This window comes from Anolis sagrei, chromosome 6, assembly GCF_037176765.1.
Source record: "Anolis sagrei isolate rAnoSag1 chromosome 6, rAnoSag1.mat, whole genome shotgun sequence".
Lineage (NCBI taxonomy): Eukaryota > Metazoa > Chordata > Lepidosauria > Squamata > Dactyloidae > Anolis > Anolis sagrei.
The window spans coordinates 15,581,266-15,605,339 of NC_090026.1; the positions used below are offsets into that span (position 1 = coordinate 15,581,266).

At 42.8% G+C, this 24,074-nt stretch overlaps 1 protein-coding gene across 1 annotated transcript; it reads left to right on the plus strand.

Moving 5' to 3' along the window:
• Positions 1-1,255: 1,255 nt before the first annotated feature.
• On the plus strand, positions 1,256-18,612 carry TRIM72 (tripartite motif containing 72). The gene is made up of 7 exons (XM_060783045.2): positions 1,256-1,393; positions 5,973-6,390; positions 8,444-8,539; positions 9,663-9,893; positions 11,573-11,595; positions 12,995-13,113; positions 17,330-18,612. The coding sequence occupies exons 2-7, from the start codon at positions 5,992-5,994 to the stop codon at positions 17,896-17,898; spliced, it is 1,437 nt and encodes a 478-aa protein (XP_060639028.2). The 5' UTR covers positions 1,256-1,393; positions 5,973-5,991; the 3' UTR covers positions 17,899-18,612.
• Positions 18,613-24,074: the final 5,462 nt, after the last annotated feature.

The following is a 24,074-nucleotide window of genomic DNA, read 5'->3' on the forward strand; positions in this document are numbered from 1 at the left end:
TGAATATTAGTAGGAATGGGGGAGGGGGAGATTGATTTTGTCATTTGGGAGTTGTAGTTGCCGGGATTTATAGTTAAGCTACAATCAAAGAGCATTCTGAACTCCACCAATGATGGAATTGAACCAAACTTGGCACACAAAACTCACATGACCAACAGAAAATTGGAAGGGTTTAGTGAGCATTGACCTTGAGTTTTGGAGTTGTAGTTCACCTACATCCAGAGAGCGCTGTGGACTCAAACAATGATAGATCTGGACCAAAGTTGGCATGAATACTCAACATGCCCAAATGTAAACACTGGTGGAGTTTGTGGAAAATAGACCTTGACATTTGGGAGTTGTAGTTGCTGGGATTTATAGTTCACCTCAATCAAAGCACATTCTGGACCCTACCAATGATAGAATTTGGCCAAACTTCCTACACAGAACCCCCCTGATGAACAGAAAATACTGTGTTTTCTAATGGTCTTTTGGCGACCCCACTGACACCCCCTTCGTGACCCCCCCCCCCTGGGTTGCAACCCCTAGGTTGAGAAAAGCTCCCTTAGAGCCTCCCTGAAACAGAAAGAGCTTGAAGCCATACACAGTTTCAATTGGCAAAGTTATACCTTAACCAAAGCATAACTTTACTGGTTTTCCTTGCGCAATTACATTTTATATTATTATTATATTGCAAGATGTGGATAACCACTCACTTATATGAATCCACATGTATATTCTGAAGCTGTATATTCAGGGTGGATATTCACCCTATCATCTGCTATAATTCAGTCTTATCCCATGGAACACCCACTTGATATATCATCCCCCAAATCATCTCCCATCCCACACACCATACACCCACTCAGTTCATTCTACCTATTCCCGAAAATCCTCAAATGCCAGTTATAATTATGAGCTGTCAATCATTCTGTGATATCCTTTGCTGGGAAACTGGACACTCTAGAGCTTCCTTCTTGCAACCCTAGCTCTCAGCTGTTGCATGCATTCGAGAAATCAACTAAGCATTGCTCAGCCACAGAGACAAGTAGGAGTGATAAGAGTGCCACATAAAAATGTCAAACATTTTGTCTTTAGAGGGCTGCCTAGAAACTGGATAGAAGTCTGCATCAAGTAGCCTTCTTAAAAGAAACCTATTTTGAGCATACTGTGATTCTTTCCCTACCCCAGCCTCCTTCAGAAAGAGAAAGAGACAAATTAGGTGACATCCTACCCTTCCCAGAATCAGGGTGCATTATTGAGCTATATATAGGAGGACCTGGGTGGGACTGAGAGTAATTCACTTGACGTCTCCACTTGTCCCAGGATGGTTGCTGTCTCTTTGGTGTCTGCCTGATTACTGGATACATGCTCTGTGAACACTGCTGGTTTCCTTAAACATTAGCATTCTCTAGTAAGGATATTATTGTGTTTTATTCCTTCCTTTCTTCCTTCTTCCTTCCTTCTTCTAAAGTCATGTTTTATACCTTTAATCATGTTACAGATATAGATACAAGTAGGGAAATAGTCATGCTGATATTATAAAGTTATGCAACTGTCACTGTTCTAGTCGTGGTTTTGTGTGCCTTCAAGTCATTTGAGACTTATGGCAACCCTCAAATGAGTCTAATATGGGCTTTATATATTTATTTATTTTTGCATGATTTGTTCAGATGGAGGTTGCAGTTGCTTTCATCTGATGCTGAGAATGAATGCATTGTGAGTTTCCATAGCCTTGTGGATTCGAACACTGGTCTGCCAGAATCTTAATCCAACATGCAAATAACTTTATCGGCAGTCCCCAAGTTGTGAACAAGATAGGCTCTGTAGGTTTGGTCTTAAGTTGAATTTGTTTGTAAGATGGACAGGTATATTTTTAAAGTGTTAACTTTAGCAAAAAATGTATATTTTAAAGCTTTGGATAGCTTGGGGGGGGGGGCAGTGCTGAGCTGCTGAACTTGCTGACCAGAAGGTTGGTGGTTTGAATCCAGGGAGTGGCATAAGCTCCAGCTGTTAGCCCTAGCTTCTGCCAACCTAGCAGCTGAAAAACATGCAGATGTGAATAGATCAATAGGTACTGCTCCAGTGAGAAGGTAACAGCGCTCCATGCAGTCATGCCAATCATATGACCTTGGAGGTGTCTATGGACAATGCCAGCTCTTCGGCTTAGAAATGGAGATGAGCACTAACCCCCAGTGTCAGACACGACTGGACTTAATGTCAGGGGGAAACTTATACCTTAGGGGAGGGTTAACACCCCTGTGGTGTTTGTTTTGTTGTCTGTTGGGAAGATTTCACATAATTTTCTGTCACTGTAATAATTGGATTCTGAAAAAAATTTGGCAAGATTGGTGAGAAAAAATTGACAAGGATTGGTGAGAAAGCTTTAGTGGAGACACCTTTCCCCCATAATAACTCTTCCAGGAGTGAATTTTCCTTCTGAGGGGTTGATTTCTCTCAGTTCCTGTGATCTAACCCCAGTTTGTAACTTTAAATCATTTGTAAGCCGGATATTTGTAACTTGGGGACTGACTTTACCATATATAAAAGACAAAATTAAAAAGAGAACCCAGGTTGTTGTTATTATTGTTTCTGACTTATGTTGACCTGAAAGCAAATAGGGTGTGTGTGTGTGGAAATGTTTATTAAGATGAGGCTTGCAATTTCCTAATTTAAATCTTCATTCAACCATGAAATTCACTTGGCACCTCACCAGACCGGGTACTTTTCGGCTGCATGTGCCAGTTTGACTTTATGTTTACTTCCAGTGGCGCTCTATCATAAAAGTAAAAACAAACTGGCACATTCTGCCTTGGTGGCAACTTGGGACACTTCCCGTGTTATTTGGGTCAATGGGGGGAAGCCAGTGGCCAACGCTTCCCCTGTGGGATGGAGCAACAGGTGAGTGGACAATGTGGGAAATGGGGTGACGAGTTCCCCACGTCCCTCGATGTGCACCTCTGGATTCATCACAATGCGTGGTGATTCCAATGCCCATCTGATGAGGTCATGGGTGACCTTGAACAAGTCACACCCTTTCCGCTCCAGAGGAAAGCAATTGCAAGGTTTTTGGGAAGAGGAAAATTATGTGTATTACCAAAAGAAAATGTCATCCTAAATCTGAAAAGGCTTAAGATTGGCATTGTTATTATTGCTTTGTACTTAAAGTTGTTTCTGACTTATGGCAACCCTATCGGAAGATACAGGGGCCTTATTTCCAAAAACACACAATGCCATGCAGTGCAGAGTGGTGTAAAACTTACCATTTAGCTTTCATTGTAGAGTCACATAAAGGCACATTATAGCAAAATGCAACAGTATACCATACAGAGAGAAAAGACAGAAAGAAGCAGGCAGGCATGGCTCAGAGATGGGCTCAAGTTACCACTCTGGTTTTCCCTTCTGAACTATTTATAGGGCGTTTGTCACCATGCCTAGCAGAGAGCCCAGCAGCTGCCTTGCAAGTTTAGCATTTCTCTCCAACTTGCAATAGATCAGGCTGTCATAGCCCTGAGCAAGCAGCGGATGAACAAAATTGCACAGAGGAGGAGACAGGGATGGCAATGAAATCAGGAATATCCAATCTCCCGAAGTCCAGAAATCTGGACAAACTGGTGTTGAAGGCCAACTCAGAAGAGTTGCATCTACATTGTAAAAGCTGTTTGGCATCACTTTGCCTCTCACTTTGGGGAAGAAGGAGGAAAACAGCAGGCAGCATAACTTTTAAAAAGTAGGATTTAACAGGGTCTTAGAGAGAAAGTGAATGAATCCCAGGGCAGAGGTATATCTGGTTACAATCCTGAGATGCAGTTGGAAGAGACTGTAAGCGTGAAGGTCAATCAAATAGGAACTATGGTGCAAAGGCTGGAGGTGGCAGCAGCGATCCTTTTTTGGACAGTTCCTGTTTAGTTTTTCAGTTTCTCTCCCAATCCAACTTTTATTGGAATCATTGTAGAACTCTCACTCAGACTCATTTGTCTCGAATTTCTAAGCCTTTAAGACACCAAAAGAAGTTTTGGGTTAGATATTTGACAAGGAGCTGTGTTGTATAGGGTTACACTCAGAGCTTGAAAAGGTTACTTTTAAAAATTAGTTACTTTTTGAACTACATTCCCTGCATAGCTAATGTGCATGTTTCAGATGGGGGATGATGGAACTTCTAATCCCAAAATTAACTTTTTAAAACTTTAGTTACATTTGAGCTCTTATCAGCCTACCAAATTTTGCTGTCAACTGATACCCACAAAGGATATTTTCTTTGGCCACCTCCAGATTGTAGAATAACCTGCCAGAAGGGCTTTATCATCTGAAAAAGCCACCTGTGTTTAAAACAGCAGTAAAGATCAGCCTCTATCCAGATTATTTTAAAATACAGATTTTAAAGTATTGCTTGGTTGAGTTTGTTATGTATTGGTTCTAAATTTTATTATTTATTTATTTAGTTAGTTAGTTAGTTACCCTATTTATACCCCACCTTTCTCTACCTCCAAGATAATTCAAGTCAACTTACATATGGCAATTATTCAATGCCTTAGATACATACAAACATTAAGCTTAAAATTAATTGAATTAAAATTAATACATATTAAACACCTAAAAACATTACATTAAATATTAACGCCATTTTAACCTTGGTTTTGTTGTTGTTATTAACTACCATCAACTCATCTTTGACTTATGATAACCCTATGAATATGAAACCTCCAAGTCACCCTATCTTCAACAGCGCTGCTCAGATCTTGCAAACTCGGGATCATGGCTTCCTTGATTGAGGCCAATCACCAGGAATGTGCTCTTTCGCTTTTTCTTTCTTTCTTTCTTTCTTTCTTTATTTATTTATTTATTTCTACCCTGCCCTTCTCAACCCCAGAAGGGGGAATCAGGGCAGCTTACAACAATTCAATGCCACAACATACAAACAATATAACAAATATAACAACAATTTAAAACAATAGATAAAACATTAGGTTAAAACAAATTAAAACATTATTATCAAGCCATATAACCATTTCCAGTCTGATTCAACATCCAAGTGCTGTCATGTCTGCTGTCCAAAAGCCTGGTCCTAAAACCAAGATTTAAGTTTCTTCCTAAAAGAAAAGAGGGATGAAGCCAATCTAATCTTGCTGAGGAGCGAGTTCCACAGGCAGCGGACCACCACCAAGAAGGCCCTGTCCCTCATCCCTGCCAAACATGCTTGTGAAGCTGGCGGAACTGAGAGCAGGGCCTCCCCAGACAATCTTAAATTGCAAGGTTGGACATAGAGGGAGATATGTTCGGACAGATAAGCTGGGCTGGAACCATATAGGGTTTTATAGTCCAAGACCAGTACTTTGAATTGTGCTTGCAAGTGGACTGGTAGCCACTTTTCTACAACCTACTACCTTATCAAGCATCATTATCTTTTCTAATAAGACATGCCTTTCTATGATATGGCCACAGTACCATATCACAGTTCCTATGATATGGCCATAGTTTAGATACCTTGACTTCTAGGGACAATATCATAATTTTAGTATTCAATAATTTTATCCTGACACCTATGGATTTGTCTAGATCAATGGTTCTCAATCTGTGGGTCTCCAGATGTTTTGGCCTTCAACTCCCAAAACACCTGGTAAACAAGCTAGGATTTCTGGGAGTTGTAGGCCAAAACACCTGGGGACCCACAAATGGAGAGCCACTGTTCTAGATCCTTCTTAACTACCCTTCTAAGTTCTAATACTACATCTAATGTCTTGACTGCAGTCTCCATTCTGATTCATAAATAGAAAATCTTGAATGGCATCAATGTTATCATCTGCTTTAAAGCTGTGTAAATGTCTTAGGAGAAGTGGGTAATGAATGTATGAAGATGATGGATTGCTGTTATTATTCATGGCTTGTCCCATTTGAGGCAATTATGAGGTCTCAGGGTTAGGATCTATGTGTCTATAGTAGAAAAAGTGGGATATGGTTTTATGAGTATCATAAGCAAAGTCTCTGGTTCTCAGGCTCCAGTCCTCGGCAACCATGACCAGCTCCAAGCAGCGCCTCATCCAGGGCATGCACCAGGACCTTAGTTGCCCCGTCTGCCTGAAGCTGTTCCAGTCCCCTGTGACAACAGAATGCGGACACACCTTCTGCATGGATTGCCTTGGTCGGGCATCCAAGGACGAGGATGGCAAGGCCACTTCATGCCCCGTCTGCCAAGCCGGCACCAAGGTGGAGCAGCTGTGCATCAACAAGCAAATGGAGAACCTGGTGCAAAGCTTCAAGCAGGTCCCCCAAGACCACTGTGAGGAGCATCTTGACCCGCTGAGTGTTTACTGTGAGCAGGACCAGCAGGTCATCTGTGGCGTGTGTGCTTCCCTGGGCAAACACAGGGGTCACAACATCATCACTGCTGCTGAGGCCCACCAGAGGATGAAGGTAAGCATTGGGGTACAAAACCCCATGGACCTGGTATCAGATCTCCCCATTTCTCCTCCTAGCTTCATGTCACTCTACATGGCATAGCTGGCCCCACATTGGCTTTTTTCCTACTTCACAGTGGTCAAAATTATTATTGGATGGCACTGCTTCAGTTCTACAGAAGGGGTTTCCCATAACATCATGCTCCTTATAGAATCTGCATAGCAAAGCAATGAACAAGGGGAAAAGGAGGCTTGCATCTCTCTTGCAGACATCCAATTGACTGCATTTAGGGAAATTTCCAAAAGGGGAAAGCAGATCAGGAACTGGATGTAATTCCAAGCCTCCACAGAGTTGGTTTGGTGCCAAATGCGGACACATGTTACCGTTATAGCACAAGCTTTATTGGTGGAGCCCCCAGTGGCACCATGGGTTAAACCAAACTAAGGCCCAGGGACCAGATACGGCCCTCCAAGGTCATTTACCCGGCCCTCGCTCAAGTCTGAAATGACTTGAAAGAACAGAACAACAACAATCCTATCTCATCAGCCAAAAGCAGACCCACACTTCCCATTGAAATACTAATAAGATTATATTTGTTAAAATAGTTCTTCATTTTAATTATTGTATTGCTTTAAAGTGTTTTTTGCACTACAAATAAGATATGTGCAGTGTGCATAGGAATTTATTAATTTTTTTTGAAATTATAATCTGGCCCTCCAACAGTTTGAGGGACAGTGACCTGGCCCTCTATTTAAAAAGTTTGAGGACCCCTGGGTTAAACCTTTGTGCCGGCAGGACTGAAGACCGACAAGTTGGAAGTTCGAATCCAGTGTGAGTATGGATCTGCTCCCTCTGTCAGCTCCAGCTCCCCATGCTGGGACATGAGAGAAGCCTCCCACAAGGATGGTAAAACATCAAAATATCCAGGCATCCCTTGGGCAACGTCCTTGCAGGCGGCCAATTCTCTCACACCAGAAGCGAGTTGCAGTTTCTCAAGTCACTCCTAACATGAAAAAAAATGGTGGTAGATGAGACAACAGATGGTATATTGGTTGAAGGGGTCTGCCATCCCCTCACAGACAGTAGCAGTTGTTGCTGTGTCCCTTCAAGTCAATTCCAACTTATGGTGATCCTATCATCGTGATGATTGTATGATTTTCTCTAAGTTGCCTGGTGATTTTCCATGGCTGAGCAGGAACTCAAACCTTGGTTTTCAGTTTCATAGTCCAATTTTCAAACCACCACACCACACTAAACAGCTCTTAAACAACAAATTCTCGTCTAAACAATTCCAAACTAGTGGCCAATTTACCCATCATTTGAACCCTGGACCAATGTGCACCCATTCCAAGGTGAAGCAGAAGGAAGATAAGCTTCCATGGGTTAAATGATGCAGAAAATATATTCAGCGGTAGGCATTTTGGCCATGGAGCAAAATACAGCAAAATCCAAAATCCACAAAAGAGTGGTGTCTTTATTGACCACCACAATGTCATTGTTTTTACTGTTTATTGTTATGCTTGATGTTTTATTATTTGCTTATGAGTTTTATTGTTGTATTTGTATGCTGTTGTTGTTGTGGCCTCGGCCTTTGTAAGCCGCATCGAGTCCTTCGGGAGATTTTGCGGGGTATAAATAAAGATAATAATAATAATAATAATAATAACAACAACAACAACAACAACAACAACAACAACAACAATGGACAAAATACACTATGAAAATATTCAAAGCTTCACTGGATTCTTTATATCAGACAGATTCTGGTGTAGTTTAGTCAATCTGTGAGGACCAGAGAATTTCTACCCCATTAAAAACACAAAAGTAATTTCTCTTGAGATCCTGTTTGTTCCTGTCCTGTATGAAGCAGAGAACTGTACAGAATTATTCAAAAAATATAGCAACGTTTCAGGCGTAACCCTTTTCCCACCTAATCCAGCTGTTTACTGTGTAACCCCCCAGGATTTGGACATTTCGTCAAAATTCAGCTAAATAAAGTTCTGTTTAAATTTACTCAGAGGTCAGCCTAAGACCTTGTTCTCTTTTCCTGCTCTTGGAACCATTTTAGAAGCAACTTCCTCAGCAACAGGTCCAACTGCAAGAGGCTCAAGTGCGTAAAGAGAAGACAATTGCTCTGCTGAACCGCCAAATAGCAGAAGTGGAGGTGAGTCATTTCTAAGAATGGATATGTGATGCATGTGTGAACTGAAGTTCAAGCATTGATTTAAAAAATATTCTATACTAGCTTGGGTACCAGGCAGTGACCGGGTTATCTGAAAGTCATTTTTTTTATTTTACAAAATGCATAAGGTTGTGGGTGAACTACAACTCACATCTTGCCAGGTTAACCCCCTGAAACTCCATCAGTGGTTAAAGTTTGTTGTGTTGGGCAAGTTTGCTCTTGGTGGGGTCCGTGTCATCTATGAACTACAGCTCCCACCATGGTGGGTCAGCCCCCTCAAACCCTTGGGGGTTCTGTGTACCGACTTGGGTCCCAGTCTATTGTTGGCAGTGCTCATGATGTCTCCGCATGTAGGTGAACGACAACTCCCATTTTGTTTTTGCCTAAACCTACTGGGAAGGACAAGTCTCCTCATTCTCCTCTTCTTTACCTTCTACTAACTCAGTGTAACCTACTTCTCCATTTTGAACTCAGGTTGCATATACACAGTGGAATTAATGCAGTTTGACACCACTTGACCTGCCAGGGCTCAATACTATGGGTTTCTGGAAGTTGTAATTTCACAAAATCCTTTTAGCCTTCTTAGTCAAAGAGTATTGGTGCTCCAACAAACTACATCACTAGAGTTCCATAGCATTGACCCATGGCAGTTGAAGTGGTATCAAATGACATTGATTCTGCAGTGTAGATGCACCATCAGTTTGCAGCAACTGAATTAAGCTGAGAACAAAGAGAGAACGTAAAAGGAGAAAGTAAGAAATAGTACATTTTCAAAGCAGCTGAAAAAATGGGACAGAAGAGGATTAATTGTCCCTGACGAATCAGGACAGTCATTTATTATTTATTTATTTAAAACATTTATATTTCGCCCTTCCCACCTTGAAGGGGACTGGGCAGAGCACAGCATACATATGGCAAACACTCAATGCCGGGACAAGAATTCATATATGCATACATAAACATTAAAAACATTTATCTCAATATTAAAATACACCATTTAAAACCGTCTTGGTCAATTGTCTTGATCAGTTGGAGGGTATGGGGACTTTGATGGGTGTGATCTAAGAACATCTCTCTCTCTCTCTCTCTCTCATGCCTATTTCAGGACACAGTGTCTCGGTTCAAGCAGCAAGTATCAGAGCAACTAGGAGTGATGCGTGCCTACCTGGGGGCGCTGGAGGCATCTCTGGGCCGAGAGGCTGAGCGCGTGCAGAACCAAGCCACCGATGCCTTGCAAAACGAGCGCAAGACCATGACCCGCTACTTGGAGCAGCTCAGGCAGATGGAGACGGTGCTTGGGGAGGTGCAAGACAAGCCACAGACTGAATTTCTCAGGGTGAGGCACCTTTAGCCTTATCTTAGTCACTAGCTCAGCCATGGGCAAACTAAAGCCTGGGGGCTGGATGCAGTCCCATGGGCACTTACCTCAAGCCCTCCTCATTTTCCCTGTCCTCTTGGCATAAGAACATGGCAGCTCACTGCGTCCTTATGGCAAAAAGTTGGGGGAGGAAGGTACACCGCAGCTGAGGGCACTCTGGAGCACTCTCAGCAACCGCGTGTCCCATCTGCCTCCCACCATAAGGGCAGTGCAAGAGGCTCCATCCTTCTACCAGGAGGACAGCTCAAGGAAGGCATGTAGCTACTGAGTGCCTCCTGGAGCACTCCTGCCCACCTCCTGGCATAATGCCAAGAGGATATTGGGGCAGTCACCACATGTCCCGCCTTCCTCCTGGCATAAGGATGGGGCAAGCAGCCCAGTTCTTATGCTGGGAGCACAACCTTTAGAGGACCCAGGCCTTGCCTTGCCCCCTCCTGGCCCCCCCTCTCCCAGGCCATACCCCTCATGGGCCCACCCCATCCAGTGTGCAAATGCCCTCGCTCTCTCTCTATTGTGACCCTAAGGCAAAAAAGGTTGCCCATGCCTCCACTAGCTAGTTTTGTACAAAGGGGGTGCATCTACAGTCAATGCTCCACATTCACTGGGCTTAGGGGCACAGGACCACCACGAAAGTGGGAAAAATGCAAATGAAAAAATTGCTGATTTCTTTTACGCAAGGGAACGCCTTTGTAGGAATATCTAGGGCTTCTGTGGTCAACGTCCATTGAACACTGATCGCACAATTGCATTGGATGACTTGGAGATTCCTGGAGAGGTGTCTCTAGAAATCTCTAAATCCTCCAGCATAGAGGTACACTTGAGCATCATGGGATTCATAGAACAAACATTTCTAATCAAATCCATGAATATTCAAATCCAGAAAAGTCAAAATTGCAAATGTAGTGATTGTAGAATTAATACAGATTGACACCAATATAATTCCATGGCTTTGGAATCATGGACGTTGCAGTTTTACAAGGCCCTTTGCCCTCTCTTCTAAAAAGTGCTGGTGTCTCACTAAACTACAAATCCCAGGATTCTATAGCATTGGACCATACCAGTTAAAGTGGGGGGTCAAGCTGCATTAATTCTACAGTGTAAAGGCACCCTAAGCAAGGGTTTAAGCAGAACGGTAACCATGAAGCTTAGATATATATGTTGTGTACAATCATGCAATGTAACACAGTACTCTTTGACAACAATGCACACATAGTGATGCATAAGCATGATATATGAGCCTACTTGCAAGTCACTGCTGCAATCATGCATGCGTAATGTGCCATTCGGAGGATATGTGTCTTGCCCAGCTCCCACAACAATATTTTTTAGTCATGGGTTCTGCCCTTGTCTATTTCATCATTTTTAACACTGAAACTCTTCTCAAACATTACAACATGCCACTTCCCTTATTATGTTTGCAGTGTCTGCCCACAGGACTCGTATTATTGTAAAGAACAAGAATCTCTAATTTAAAATCAGACTCTGATTTAATGTCGAACAGCATATTTTTGTTGTTTTTGCAAAGCATCCATATTTATACTTAAGATAGTTCAAAGGGACCACTGGTATGGGATGTATATTATAGAATATACTAAAACCTTTTATCCCATATTCAAATTTTAATACCTTTTCTACAGCAATACTGCCTGGTTGCCAGCAGGTAAGCAAGTATTCCTTTATAAAAGCATGGCTTCTCTGAGATTTGCATGTATTTTCCCCAGTCCTTTTTTCAGTTCCTCTTCAGTAGAAGAAGAAGGCCTTTATTCTAAATTTGAGTTTCTCAACCTAGGGGTTGGGACCCTTGTGGGGGTATTGTGAGGGGGGTTTCATAGGAGTCGCCAAAGACCAGCAGAAAACACATTTTTTTTCCATTCGTCATACAGGTTCTGTGTGGTATGTTTGACCCAATTCGATTGTTGGTCGGGTTCAGAATGCTTTTTGATTGGGAAAATTTAGTAGGAATACCCTGTAGTGCAGCATTTCTCAACCTGGGGATCGGGACCCCTGGGAGGGGGGTTGCAAGGGGGTTTCAGAAGGGTAGCCAAAGACCATCAGAAAACATATATTTCTAATGGTCTTGGGAATCCCTTTGGCGGAGAAGGCTGAGAACCTTGCCACCTGTCCTTCTCCTTTTGGGAAACAGACTGCGAATCCTCCAACCAAAACCCCTCCTCCACTGTGATTGGCTGGCCTCTCAACCAGGGGAGGGCTGTTTCTGAGACTCCAATCCGAAAGGGGAGAGCAAGCATGCTCGGAGCATGGCAGTATGGTATGCAGGTGTGGACGAGGGAGAACACACGAGGCTGAAGGGAGGCTCGTGCCAGCAAATCCCTTCAAGACATTGGGGTTCTGTGTGGGGAGTTTGGCCCAATTCTGCCATTGGTGGGGTTCAGAATGCTCTTTGATTGTAGGTGAACTATAAATCCCAGCAACTACAACTCCCAAATGTCAAGGTCTATTTTCCCCAAACCCCATCTGTGTTCATATTTGTACATATGGAGTATTCGTGCCAAGTTTGGTCCAGATCCATCATTGTTTGAGTCCACGGTGCTCTCTAGGCGTAGGTAAACTACAACTCCAAAACTCAAGGTCAATGCCCACCAAACCCTTCCAGTATTTTCTGTTGGTCATGGGGGTTCTGTGTGCTAAGATTGGTTCAATTCCATCATTAGTGGAGTTCAGAATGCTCTTTGATTGTAGATGACCTATAAATCCCAGCAGCTACAACTCCCAAATGATAAAATCAGGAGAGAATGCTTCTAGAACATGGCCATATAGCCTGAAAAAACCTACAGCAATCCAGTGATTCCGGCCATGAAAGCCTTCGACAATACATAAAATGCATGTATATTTCTTATGCATATGGCCTGAATTAAACTTTATAAGCAATATTTTAAATAATTTTAGGCATCAAAGTTTGGGTATATTGACCTAGGCACTCATATGAGCAATGTTGGATTTCAGAATTCCAGATAAGAGATGTTCCACCTGTATGGCCTTGAGTGTCTCAAGTTGTGTCAGTGTGTGCCTCTCATCCTCTCCCTCCTTCCTTCCAAAAGACTGCAGAAGATCCTTGGAGAATCCCCACCTATTGCTCGCATGGACATCCAGCTCCCCATTATTTCAGATGAGTTCAAATTCCAGGTGTGGAGGAAGATGTACCGTGCACTGATGCCAGGTAATGATCTTAGTAGGGAGCAACTACATGTTAAAAGTCAGAAGTTCGCATATATATATACATATACATACACACACACACACACACACACACACACACATAGCAGCTGGATAGGACTCCTCTGTCCACAATATATGGTGCTACCTCTCTATATTGCTTTGTGTCCAACTTCTTCCACCTCCAAAAAACCTGAGTTGGCTGTAACTTCTCATGGAGTAGATATTGATCTGGAAAACAATACAGAGGGATGTCCTCAAGAATAGTTAAGCATCCTCCCTCAACCCAGAAAACCCGGAGGGTCCTTCCACACAGCCATATAACCCAGAATATGAAGGCAGAAAATACCATAATATCGGCTTTGAATTGAGATATCTGAGTCCATACTGATATATATTCCAGTTCAAAGCAGACAATGTGGGATTTCATTAGCTGTGTGGAAGGGGCCTGAGTCATTCTTTGTTAGCACACTAAAAGTGGTCATATGATTCTGAATCAATCAACCGTTTAGTTCAAGAGAGAGTAAAATATAGGAAGTCCTCCCACAGATTAAATCTTTTTCTTAAAAAAGCAAAATAAACTCCTCATATTTGGTTCTTCTCTTGTAAACTGTTCCAGATTACAATTATAGCAAGTTGATACTGTTTTAACTACCGTATCCATTCTATAAACTTATGGGATTTCTAGCTTTTGAACTTTGTTTCTTTTAATTCTATTAATGACTATACAATTATTTCCCCACACCTGCAGGACTGACTTTTGCAAATTTGATTATTTACAAATTTGATTATTATGTGTTGTGGAAGGCTTTCATGGCCAGAATCATTGGGTTGCTGTGGGTTTTCCGGGGACAGTAAATACATTTTTTTAAAAAACACTCAGAAAAACAGGGGAATTCCAGACAGGAAATAATCAGGGCCAGATAACAACTCCCAACAAAGGATTGCCCCAGGCAGGAAGCAGCCAGGCTTTGAAACTGCAAAACTATTCACTGTTAATCAAGCTGGCCAATTGCAACATTCACACTTGCCTCAAACAGATAATAGTTCTTTCTCCAACCCTGGTCATTCCAAAGATATATAAACCCCACTTGCCTAGTTTCCAACAGACCTCACAACCTCTGAGGACACCTGTCATAGACGTGGGTGAAAAGTCAGGAGAGAATGCATCCAGAGCATGGTCATACAGCCCAGAAAACTCACAGTAACCCACTGATTATCATGTTCTCTGTAGAAATCACTAGATCCTCTGCAGTGGTTCTCAACCTGGGGTCCCCAGATGTTTTCGGCCTTCAACTCCCAGAAATCCAGGAGTCTAATGGTACTCTGGGGCCAATTTCCACTGGAAGTTGCCCATAGACTCATACTGGAGGACCCAGGGATTCCTGGAGAGAACATTTCTCTGGGAATCTTTAGGTCCGCCAGTTGAAGTTGACCAGGGACAAACATGAGGAACTAATCTAGAGATTCTTACAAAGGTGTTAACTCGAGTTAAAAAAAACTTATTTTTTACTTGGAGTTTTTCCACATTCACAGTGGTTCTATGCCCCTAACCCCAGGAAATGTGGAGAGTTGGCAATGTTGTTGTTGTTCACTCGTTCAGTCGTCTCCGACTCTTCGTGACCTCATGGACCAGCCCACGCCAGAGCTCCCTGTCGGCCGTTACCACCCCCAGCTCCCTCAAGGTCAGTCCAGTCACTTCAAGGATGCCATCCATCCATCTTGCCCTTGGTCGGCCCCTCTTCCTTTTGCCTTCCACTTTCCCCAGCATAATTGTCTTCTCTAGGCTTTCCTGTCTCCTCATGATGTGGCCAAAGTACTTCAACTTTGTCTCTAGTATCTTTCCCTCCAGTGAGCAGTCGGGCTTTATTTCCTGGAGGATGGACTGGTTGGATCTTCTCGCAGTCCAAGGCACTCTCAGAACTTTCCTCCAACACCACAGCTCAAAAGCATCGATCTTCCTTCGCTCAGCCTTCCCTAAGGTCCAGCTCTCACATCCGTAGGTGACTACAGGGAATACCATGGCTTTGACTAGGCGGATCTTTGTTGTCAGCCTGATGTCTCTACTCTTCACTATTTTATCGAGACTGGACATTGCTCTCCTCCCAAGAAGTAAGCGTCTTCTGATTTCCTGGCTACAGTCTGCATCTGCAGTAATCTTTGCGCCTAGAAATACAAAGTCTGTCACGGCCTCCACGGTTTCTCCTTCTATTTTCCAGTTGTCAATCATTCTTGTTGCCATAATCTTGGTTTTTTTGACGTTTAGCTGCAACCCGGCTTTTGCGCTTTCTTCTTTCACCTTGATTAGAAGGCTCCTCAGCTCCTCCTCGCTTTCGGCCATCAGAGTGGTGTCATCTGCATATCTGAGGTTGTTAATGTTTCTTCCAGCAATTTTCACCCCAGCTTTGCATTCATCCAGCCCCGCACATCGCATGATGTGTTCTGCATACAAGTTAAAAAGGTTGGGTGAGAGGATGCAGCCTTGCCGTACGCCTTTCCCAATCTTGAACCAGTCTGTTGTTCCGTGGTCAGTTCTGACTGTGGCACCTTGGTCCTTGTACAGATTCCTCAGGAGAGAGACAAGGTGGCTTGGGATGCCCATCCCACTAAGAACTTGCCACAATTTATTATGATCCACACAGTCAAAGGCTTTAGAATAGTCAATGAAGCAGAAGTAGATGTTTTTCTGAAACTCCCTGCCTTTCTCCATTATCCAGCGGATATTGGCAATCTGGTCTCTCGTTCCTCTGCCTTTTCTAAACCCAGCTTGAACATCTGGCAACTCTCGCTCCATGTATTGCTGGAGTCTTCCTTGCAGGATCTTGAGCATTACCTTACTGGCATGAGAAATAAGGGCCACTGTACGGAAGTTGGAGCAGTCTTTCGCATTTCCCTTTTTTGGTATGGGGATATAAGTTGATTTTTTCCAGTCTGATGGCCATTCTTGTGTTTTCCATATTTGCTGGCAAATGGCATGCATCACCTTGACAGCATCATCTTTTAAGATTTTAAACAGTTCAGCTGGGATCCCGTCGTCTCCTGCTGCCTTGTTGTTAGCAATGCTTCTTAAGGCCCATTCAACCTCGCTCCTCAGGATGTCTGGTTCTAATTCATTCACCACACCGTCAGAACTATCCTCAATATTGTTATCCTTCCTATACAGATCTTCTGTATAGTCTTGCCACCTTCTCTTGATCTCTTCAGCTTCTGTTAGGTCCCTGCCATCTTTGTTTCTTATCATACCAATTTTTGCCTGAAATTTACCTCCAATGTTTCTAATTTTCTGGAAGAGGTCTCTTGTCCTTCCTATTCTGTTGTCTTCTTCCACTTCCATGCATTGCTTATTTAAAAATAGTTCCTTATCTCTTCTGGCTAACCTCTGGAATTGCGCATTTAACTGGGCATATCTCCCCTTATCCCTGTTTCCTTTTGCTTTCCTCCTTTCTTGGGCTACTTCCAGTGTCTCAGCAGACAACCATTTTGCCTTCTTGGTTTTCTTTTTCTTTGGGACATACTTTGTTGCCGCCTCCTGAACAATGTCTCGTTGGCAATACTATGCATATATTCCTTAGAAGAGAAAATATAAATGGAAATTGTAATACGAGTGAGACACAAGAACTCTCTAGCAGTTAATACTTCCTAAGCTGGGGATCTTAGGATCCCATAGGTTGGTGTCATGACACCGAAAGTGATGACTGTACTAAGCTTAATAATAATAATAATAATAATTATTATTATTATTATTATTATTATATAATATTATATTATAATATTATATTATATTATAATATAATTATTATTATATTATTATTATTATTATTATTATTATTATTATTATTATTATTTATACCCCACCACCATCTCCCCAAAGGGGACTCAGGGTGCCTAACATGAGACCAAGCCTGAAAATACAATGCAGCAAAATAAAATACAGAACAACGAAAAATTACATCACAATAAAATACATAAAGCAACAACATAAAATAAACAGGGCAAAATAACATAATGAATCTGCTAAGAAGCAGATTACTTGCAAGAGAAAATATAAATGGAAATTATAATATGGATGAGGAACAAGAATATTCTGGTAATGAATTCTCCCTAAACTGCAGTTTCTAGGATTCCTCAGGTTGGTATCGTGACAGCTAAAGTGATACCTTAATCCTATATTTCTGGGATGTGAAAGAGACAATGCTGTCCTCTTCCTCCTTTTTCCCCAGCCTTGGAGAACCTGACCTTTGACCCAGACACTGCCCAGGCCAACCTGGTGGTCTCCGAGGATGGCAAGCGTGTGGAGTGCGTGGAGCACAAGCAGGCCGTGAGCGTGGATGACCCCCAGCGCTTCGACAAGGCCAACTGTGTGGTGTCGCGTCAGAGCTTCTCTCAAGGAGAGCATTACTGGGAAGTGACCGTGGGCGACAAGCCCCGCTGGACTCTGGGAGTCATCTCGGCTGAGACAGGGCGTAAGGGCCGCCTGAACCCGCTCCCCTCCAATGGCTTCTGGGTGTTGGGCTTCAAGGACGGCAAGAGCTACGAGGCCCACGTGGAACACAAGGAGCCACGAGCGCTGAAGCTGGAGGAGAAGGCCACCCGCATTGGCATCTATCTCAGCTTTGATGATGGTATCCTAGCCTTCTATGATGCCAGTGATGAAGACAACCTGGTGCAGATGTTTGCCTTCCGTGAGCGCTTTACAGGCAACCTCTACCCTTTCTTTGACCCTTGCTGGCACGATAAGGGCAAAAACAGCCAACCTTTGGTTATCTACACTCCCGAGCCAGAAAAGTAATCAGTCCCTGATCTGGGTGGGGGAAATCCTTCACAGTCACATAAAATTGTATTGATCTGGGGGAGCAACCACAGTCTTCAGACTACATGTGGACCCTAGCACTGTTTGATAGCATCAGGGTTTGGGGAATTCTTGAGGGATACACACACATACACATACACACACACACACACACACACACCAAAAACTCTTTCATAGTGTTTAGACAAGAACATCCTTTTGAAGAGGATGTCCTTGTCTACATTTGCCCCCAAATACCCTTTAAAGCAGTGTTTCTCAACCTGGGGGTCAGAACACCTGGGGGTGTTGTGAGGGGGTTTTAAGTAGCTGAGCAGGGAAAGGAAAGGGCCTGATGCTGTTAGGAATTGTGAGAGTTGAATTCCAAAATACCTACAGGGCCGAAATTTGCCCATGCCTGGTATTCACTGCCATATAATCTAGTTTCTGGATCCAGATTATCCACTTTGAACTGAATTATATTGCCGTGTAGATTCATATAATCCAGTTCAAAGTAGATAATGTGGATTCAGAAACTGAATTATATGGCAGTGTAGATCCAGCCTCAACCAATTCTTCTATTTTAAAGCCCCCACAATGTGCAGAATCCCTCCCAACGGCTGAACTTCATCTCAGATAGCAGTGTTAACTCTATTTCTGCCAACTGCATTCACATGTACATCAGTTACTATGCTCAGAATAAAGAATTGGGTACCACGTCTGTCACCTTCTGGCTGATTTGAAAATGAAACCGCTCCTTCCCTTGGAGTCTGCAAAGTAAAACTGAGAAATATGTGGTCAGTGCCTGCAAAGTAAAAAAGGAGGCCTAGATAATGTCTCCAGGGCAGTGTTTCTCAACCTGAGGGTCAGGACCCCTGGGGGGGTCATGAAGGGGGGGGGGTCAGAGGAGTCGCCAAAGACCATCAGAAAACACAGTATTTTCTGTTGGTCATGGGGCTTCTGTGTGGGAATTTTGGCCCAGTTCTATTGGTGGGGTTCAGAATGTTCTTTGTTTATAGGCGAACTATAAATCCTAGCAACTACAACTCCCAAATTTCAAGGTCTATTTTCCCCAAACTCCGCAGGAGTTCACATTTGGGCACATGGAGTATCTGTGCCAAGTTTGGTTCAGAACCATCATTGTTTGGGTCCACAGTGCTCTCTGGATATTGGATGATCACAACTCCAAAACTCAAGGTCAGTGTCCACCAAACCCTTACAACATTTTCTGTTGGTCATGGGAATGCTGTTTGCCAAGTTTGGTTCAATTCCATTGTTATAGAGCTCAGAATGCTCTTTGATTGTAGGTGAACTATAAATCCCAGCAACTACAACTCCAAATGACAAAATCAATCTACCCCCAACCTCACCAGTATTCAAATGTGGGCATATCGGGTATTTGTGCCAAATTTGGCTCAGTGAATGGAAATATATCCTAATTATCAGATATTTGCATTATGATTCATAGCAGTAGCAAAATTACAGTTATGAAATAGAAACGAAAATAATGTTATGGTTGGGGGTAACCATAACACGAGGAACTGTATTAAGGGGTCGCAGCATTAGGAAGGTTGAGAACCACTGGTCTAGATAATGTCTTCATTCAAGACCCCAGGGCTGGATTAACTAAACCCAAGAGTATTGAAGGAACTAGTGGAAGTCATCTCGAGAACCATTGGCAACCATCTTTGAGAGTTCTTGGAGAACGGGAGAAGTTCCAGCAGATTGGAGGAGGGCCAATGTGGTCCCAATCTTCAAGAAGGGGAAAAAGGATGACCCAAACAATTACTGCCTGGTCAGCCCCACGTCAATACCAGGCAAGATTCTGGAAAAGATAGTTAAGGAAGTGGTCTGCAAACACTTAGAAACAAATACAGTCATTGCTAATAGTCAACATGGATTTATCAAAAAACAAGTCATGCCAGACTAATCTGATTTCTTTTTTCGATAGAATTACATGCTGGATAGATGCAGGGAATGCCATGGATGTTGCGTATCTGGATTTCAGTAAGGCCTTCAACAAGGTCCCCCATGACCTTCTGGCAAAAAATCTAGTCCAATGTGGGCTAGGCATGACTACAGTTAGGTGGATCTGTAATTGGTTAAGCAAACGAACACAGAGGATGCTCACCAGTACTTCCTCTTCATCTTGGAAAGAAGTGATAAGTCGAGTGCCATAATTAGAGTTCCATCCTGGGCCCGGTCCTGTTCAACATCTTTATTCATGACATAGATGAACAGTTAGGAGGCAGGATCATCAAGTTTGCAGACAACACCAAATTGGGAGGGATAGCCAATACTCCAGAAAATAGGAGCAGAATTCAAAATGATCTTAACAAATTATAAAGATGATTGGCCAAAACTAACAAAATGAAGTTCAACAGGGGCAAATGCAAGATACTCCACTTAGGCAGAAAAAAAATGAAATGCAAAGATACAGAATGGGGAATGCATGGCTCGAGAGCAGAACGTGTGAAGAAGATCTCGGGGTCCTCATAGAAAACAAGTTAGACAAGAGCCAACAATGTGATGTGGCAACAAAAAAGCCAATGGGATTTCGGTCTGCATCAATAGGAGCATAGTGTCTAGATCCAGGAAAGTCATGCTACCCCTCTATTCTGCTTTGGTTAGACCACACCTGTAATACTGTTTCCAATTCTGGGCACCACAATGGAAGGGAGATGTTGGCAAGCTGGAATGTGTCCAGAGGAGGGCAAAGGGTCTAGAGAACAAGCCCTATGAGGAGTGGCTTCAAGAGCTGGGCATGCTTAGCCTGGAGCAGAAAAGGCTGAGAGGAGACGTGATGGCCATGTATAAATATGTGAGGGGAAGTCATAGGGAGGAGGGAGCAAACTTGTTTTCTGCCACCCTGGAGACTATGATGTGGAACAATGGCTTCAAACTACAGGAAAGGAGATTCCATCTGAACATTAGGAAGAACTTCCTGACTGTGAGAGCTGTTCAGCAGTGGAACTCTCTGCCCTGGAGTGTGGTGGAGGCTCCTTCTTTGGAGGCTTTTAAACAGAGGCTGGATGGCCATCTGTCAGGAGTGCTTTAAATGCAATTTTCCTGCTTCTTGGCAGGGGGTTGGACTGAATGGCCCACAAGGTCTCTTCCAACTCTATGATTCTATGATGCCACTGTTCTGTAAATATTAACCAAAATTCTATTCAATACTATTCAGTTCTGTAGATATTAACCAGCATTCTATTAAATACTATTCATTTAAATTGACAAACTGGAATATGTCCAGAGGAGGGTGACTAAAATAATCAAGGGTCTGGAGAACAAGACCTATGAGGAGCGGCTTAAAGAGCTGGGCATGTTTAGCCTGAAGAAGCGAAGGCTGAGAGGAGGAATGAGGGAGCAAGCTTGTTTTCTGCTTCTTTGGAGACTAGGACACAGAACAATGGCTTCAAACTACAGGAAAGGAGATTCCATCTGAACATTAGGAAGAACTTCCTGACTGTGAGAGCCGTTCAGCAGCGGAACTCTCTGCCCCGGAGTGTGGTGGAGGCTCCTTCTTTGGAGGCTTTTAAACAGAGGCTGGATGACCATCTGTCAGGGGTGATTTGAATGCAATATTCCTGCTTCTTGGCAGGGGGTTGGACTGGATGGCCCATGAGGTCTCTTCCAACTCTGTGATTCTATGAAATGTTAAATTATTATGCCCTTACCTGTTCAGCAATTCCCTTTGGGCTTTGAAAGCCAATGTAAAGGTTGCAAGAAAAGGCTGAGTGTGGCTTACCGGAGAGAGCCAGAAGTGCAGAATTGGGGGCAGAAACTGTGAAGCTTGCAAGAAAAAGGCAGGAAGTGGGGATTCTGAATTGCTTCTCTTCTTGGTCTACCTGCTTTCAACACTCATTTTTTCAAAGTTTTCCCCTTCTCTCTCAGCAAAGCAAGACATTGCAAAACAGAACACAGAGGTTGCTTCTTCCTCAAACACAACAGAGAATCTTTTCAACCTTTGTACACTGAAGAAAGGCCAAAGGAATGAATAATATAATCCTACTGTTTAACCCCATGCTATACATGAATTCCTTCATCCGAAAGCATTTCAGTTTTAATTTGATGGGGTAGAGAAGAAAGTTCCAATTAGTTAAAGTGGTATAGATGGGTTTAGGGATGTGAGGGCCACAGGTTTAAAAAATGGAAAGCAAAGGCATCATTCACTCAGCTACCCATGTGGACAATTTGGGATTATGGAGTATTTCACATTTTGGAATAAGGATGCTCAATCTGTGTCCTATTAATGCATACAATGCATTTCATGATCCTAAAGTAACAAAGTGAGTGTATCTGTAAAGAATGCCAATAATCACATTTCCCCCCAGTAATTCATATTGTCTCCTCCTCTCATCAAGCAAGGCAACAACCAGAAACATGCATATACATCGGTTTCAAAATTTTGGAAAAAATTCATATCTTCAGATAGGCTTTAGTGTCAATGACGATGAATAAATTGCTACTGGGTGCCTTATTTTTTTTAGTAAGTCTGTATAAAATCTGACTTAGGATGCCAAGGATTATGCATTTAGTCTTTTAATCATATGAGTTTCATCTCATTGGCTAGGAGTCCCCACTGGCGCAATGGGTTAAACCTCTGTGCCGGCAGAACTGAGGACCGACAGGTCAGAGGTTCGAATCCATGGAGGGTGCAGATGAGCTCCCTCTGTCAGCTCCAGCTCCCCACGAATGGTTTGGGACCCGCCTACCTGTGTGACCGCATTTCTGTGTACGAACCCACACTATCGCTTGATATCTGGAGAGGCCCTGCTCACCCTCCCACCTCCTTCGCAGGCGCAATTGGTGGGGACAAGGGAGAGGGCCTTCTCGGTGGTGGCTCCTCGACTCTGGAACTCACTTCCCCAGGACATCAGACATGCCCCAACGCTGACAGTCTTTAGGAGGAGCCTGAAAACGTGGTTGTTCCAGTGTGCCTTCCCAGAATAAGGAAAAATCTTAGCAATATGTCCTCAAATGCACTTTAACATTGATTTAGGATTGTCTGCGCACCCTCATCTTTCTTTGAAAACACTATTCTAGTTATGCCCTACCTTGTTCATGCCCAGAATTATTTTTAAATTTTAAATTATTACATTTGGCCCGGCCATAGGTTTTTAAAAATGTTTGTATGTTATTGTTATTGTTTATGGTTTATGGTTTGTTTATTAGATTTATTTTACTGTTTTGTATTGATTATTTTGTTATTGCCTTCATTTTATTGATGTACTGCGGGCTTGGCCTCATGTAAGCCGCACCGAGTCCCTTGGGGAGATGGTAGCGGGGTACAAATAAAGATTTTTATTATTATTTATTATGTGGGAACATGAGAAAAGCCTCCCACAAGGATGATAAAACATCAAAATATCCGGGCATTCCCTGGGCAACATCCTTGCAGATGGCCAATTCTCTCACACCAGAAGCGACATGCAGTTTCTCAAGTCGCTCCTGACACACACAAAAAAATTCATTGGCTTATTAAGTGATTAATTTCATCTACAAAAAGGCTAAGGAAAATAATCATAATCATGGTTATAGTTTATCAAATATGTAATCTAACCAAAGAAGTGATAAAATACATGAATCTTAGCACCCATTAACCTTGTTCTCCTTGCAGAAAAGGTGCAATCAGCCTAGAATGGAAATGCAAATTAACAATGTTTTTATTAACAAATGAAATAAACCAGAACGGTACTTCCTTCTCTAAGGAAGCTGCTTTCAAACAGAAAGCAGCTTGCGAATGGAGTCAGTGCTGAACATTTTATAACTGGATTAAAAGAAGATGTTTCCATACAGACATTAAGGCTGTAGGTTTCTCTTCAACTCAGTACCTTCCAGATGTGTTGGACTACAACTCCAGCAAGTAAACAAGGAATATTTGCATTATACAGAAATTCTGAATACCCTCACACAAGATCACTTTATAATCCCATTTGTCTTCCATGCGTTGGCAATATTCAGGTGCATGCTTTTTTCATGAAGACTTTACTCAATAAAGAAACTCAACCTATATAGCAGTTTTGGCTTTCAACTCCCAGAAATCCCAACAGCTGGTAAACTGGGTTGTTGTAGGTTTTTCCGGGCTATATGGCCATGTTCTAGAGGCATTTTCTCCTGACGTTTCGCCTGCATCTATGGCAAGCATCCTCAGGGGTAGTGAGGTCTGTTGGAAGTAT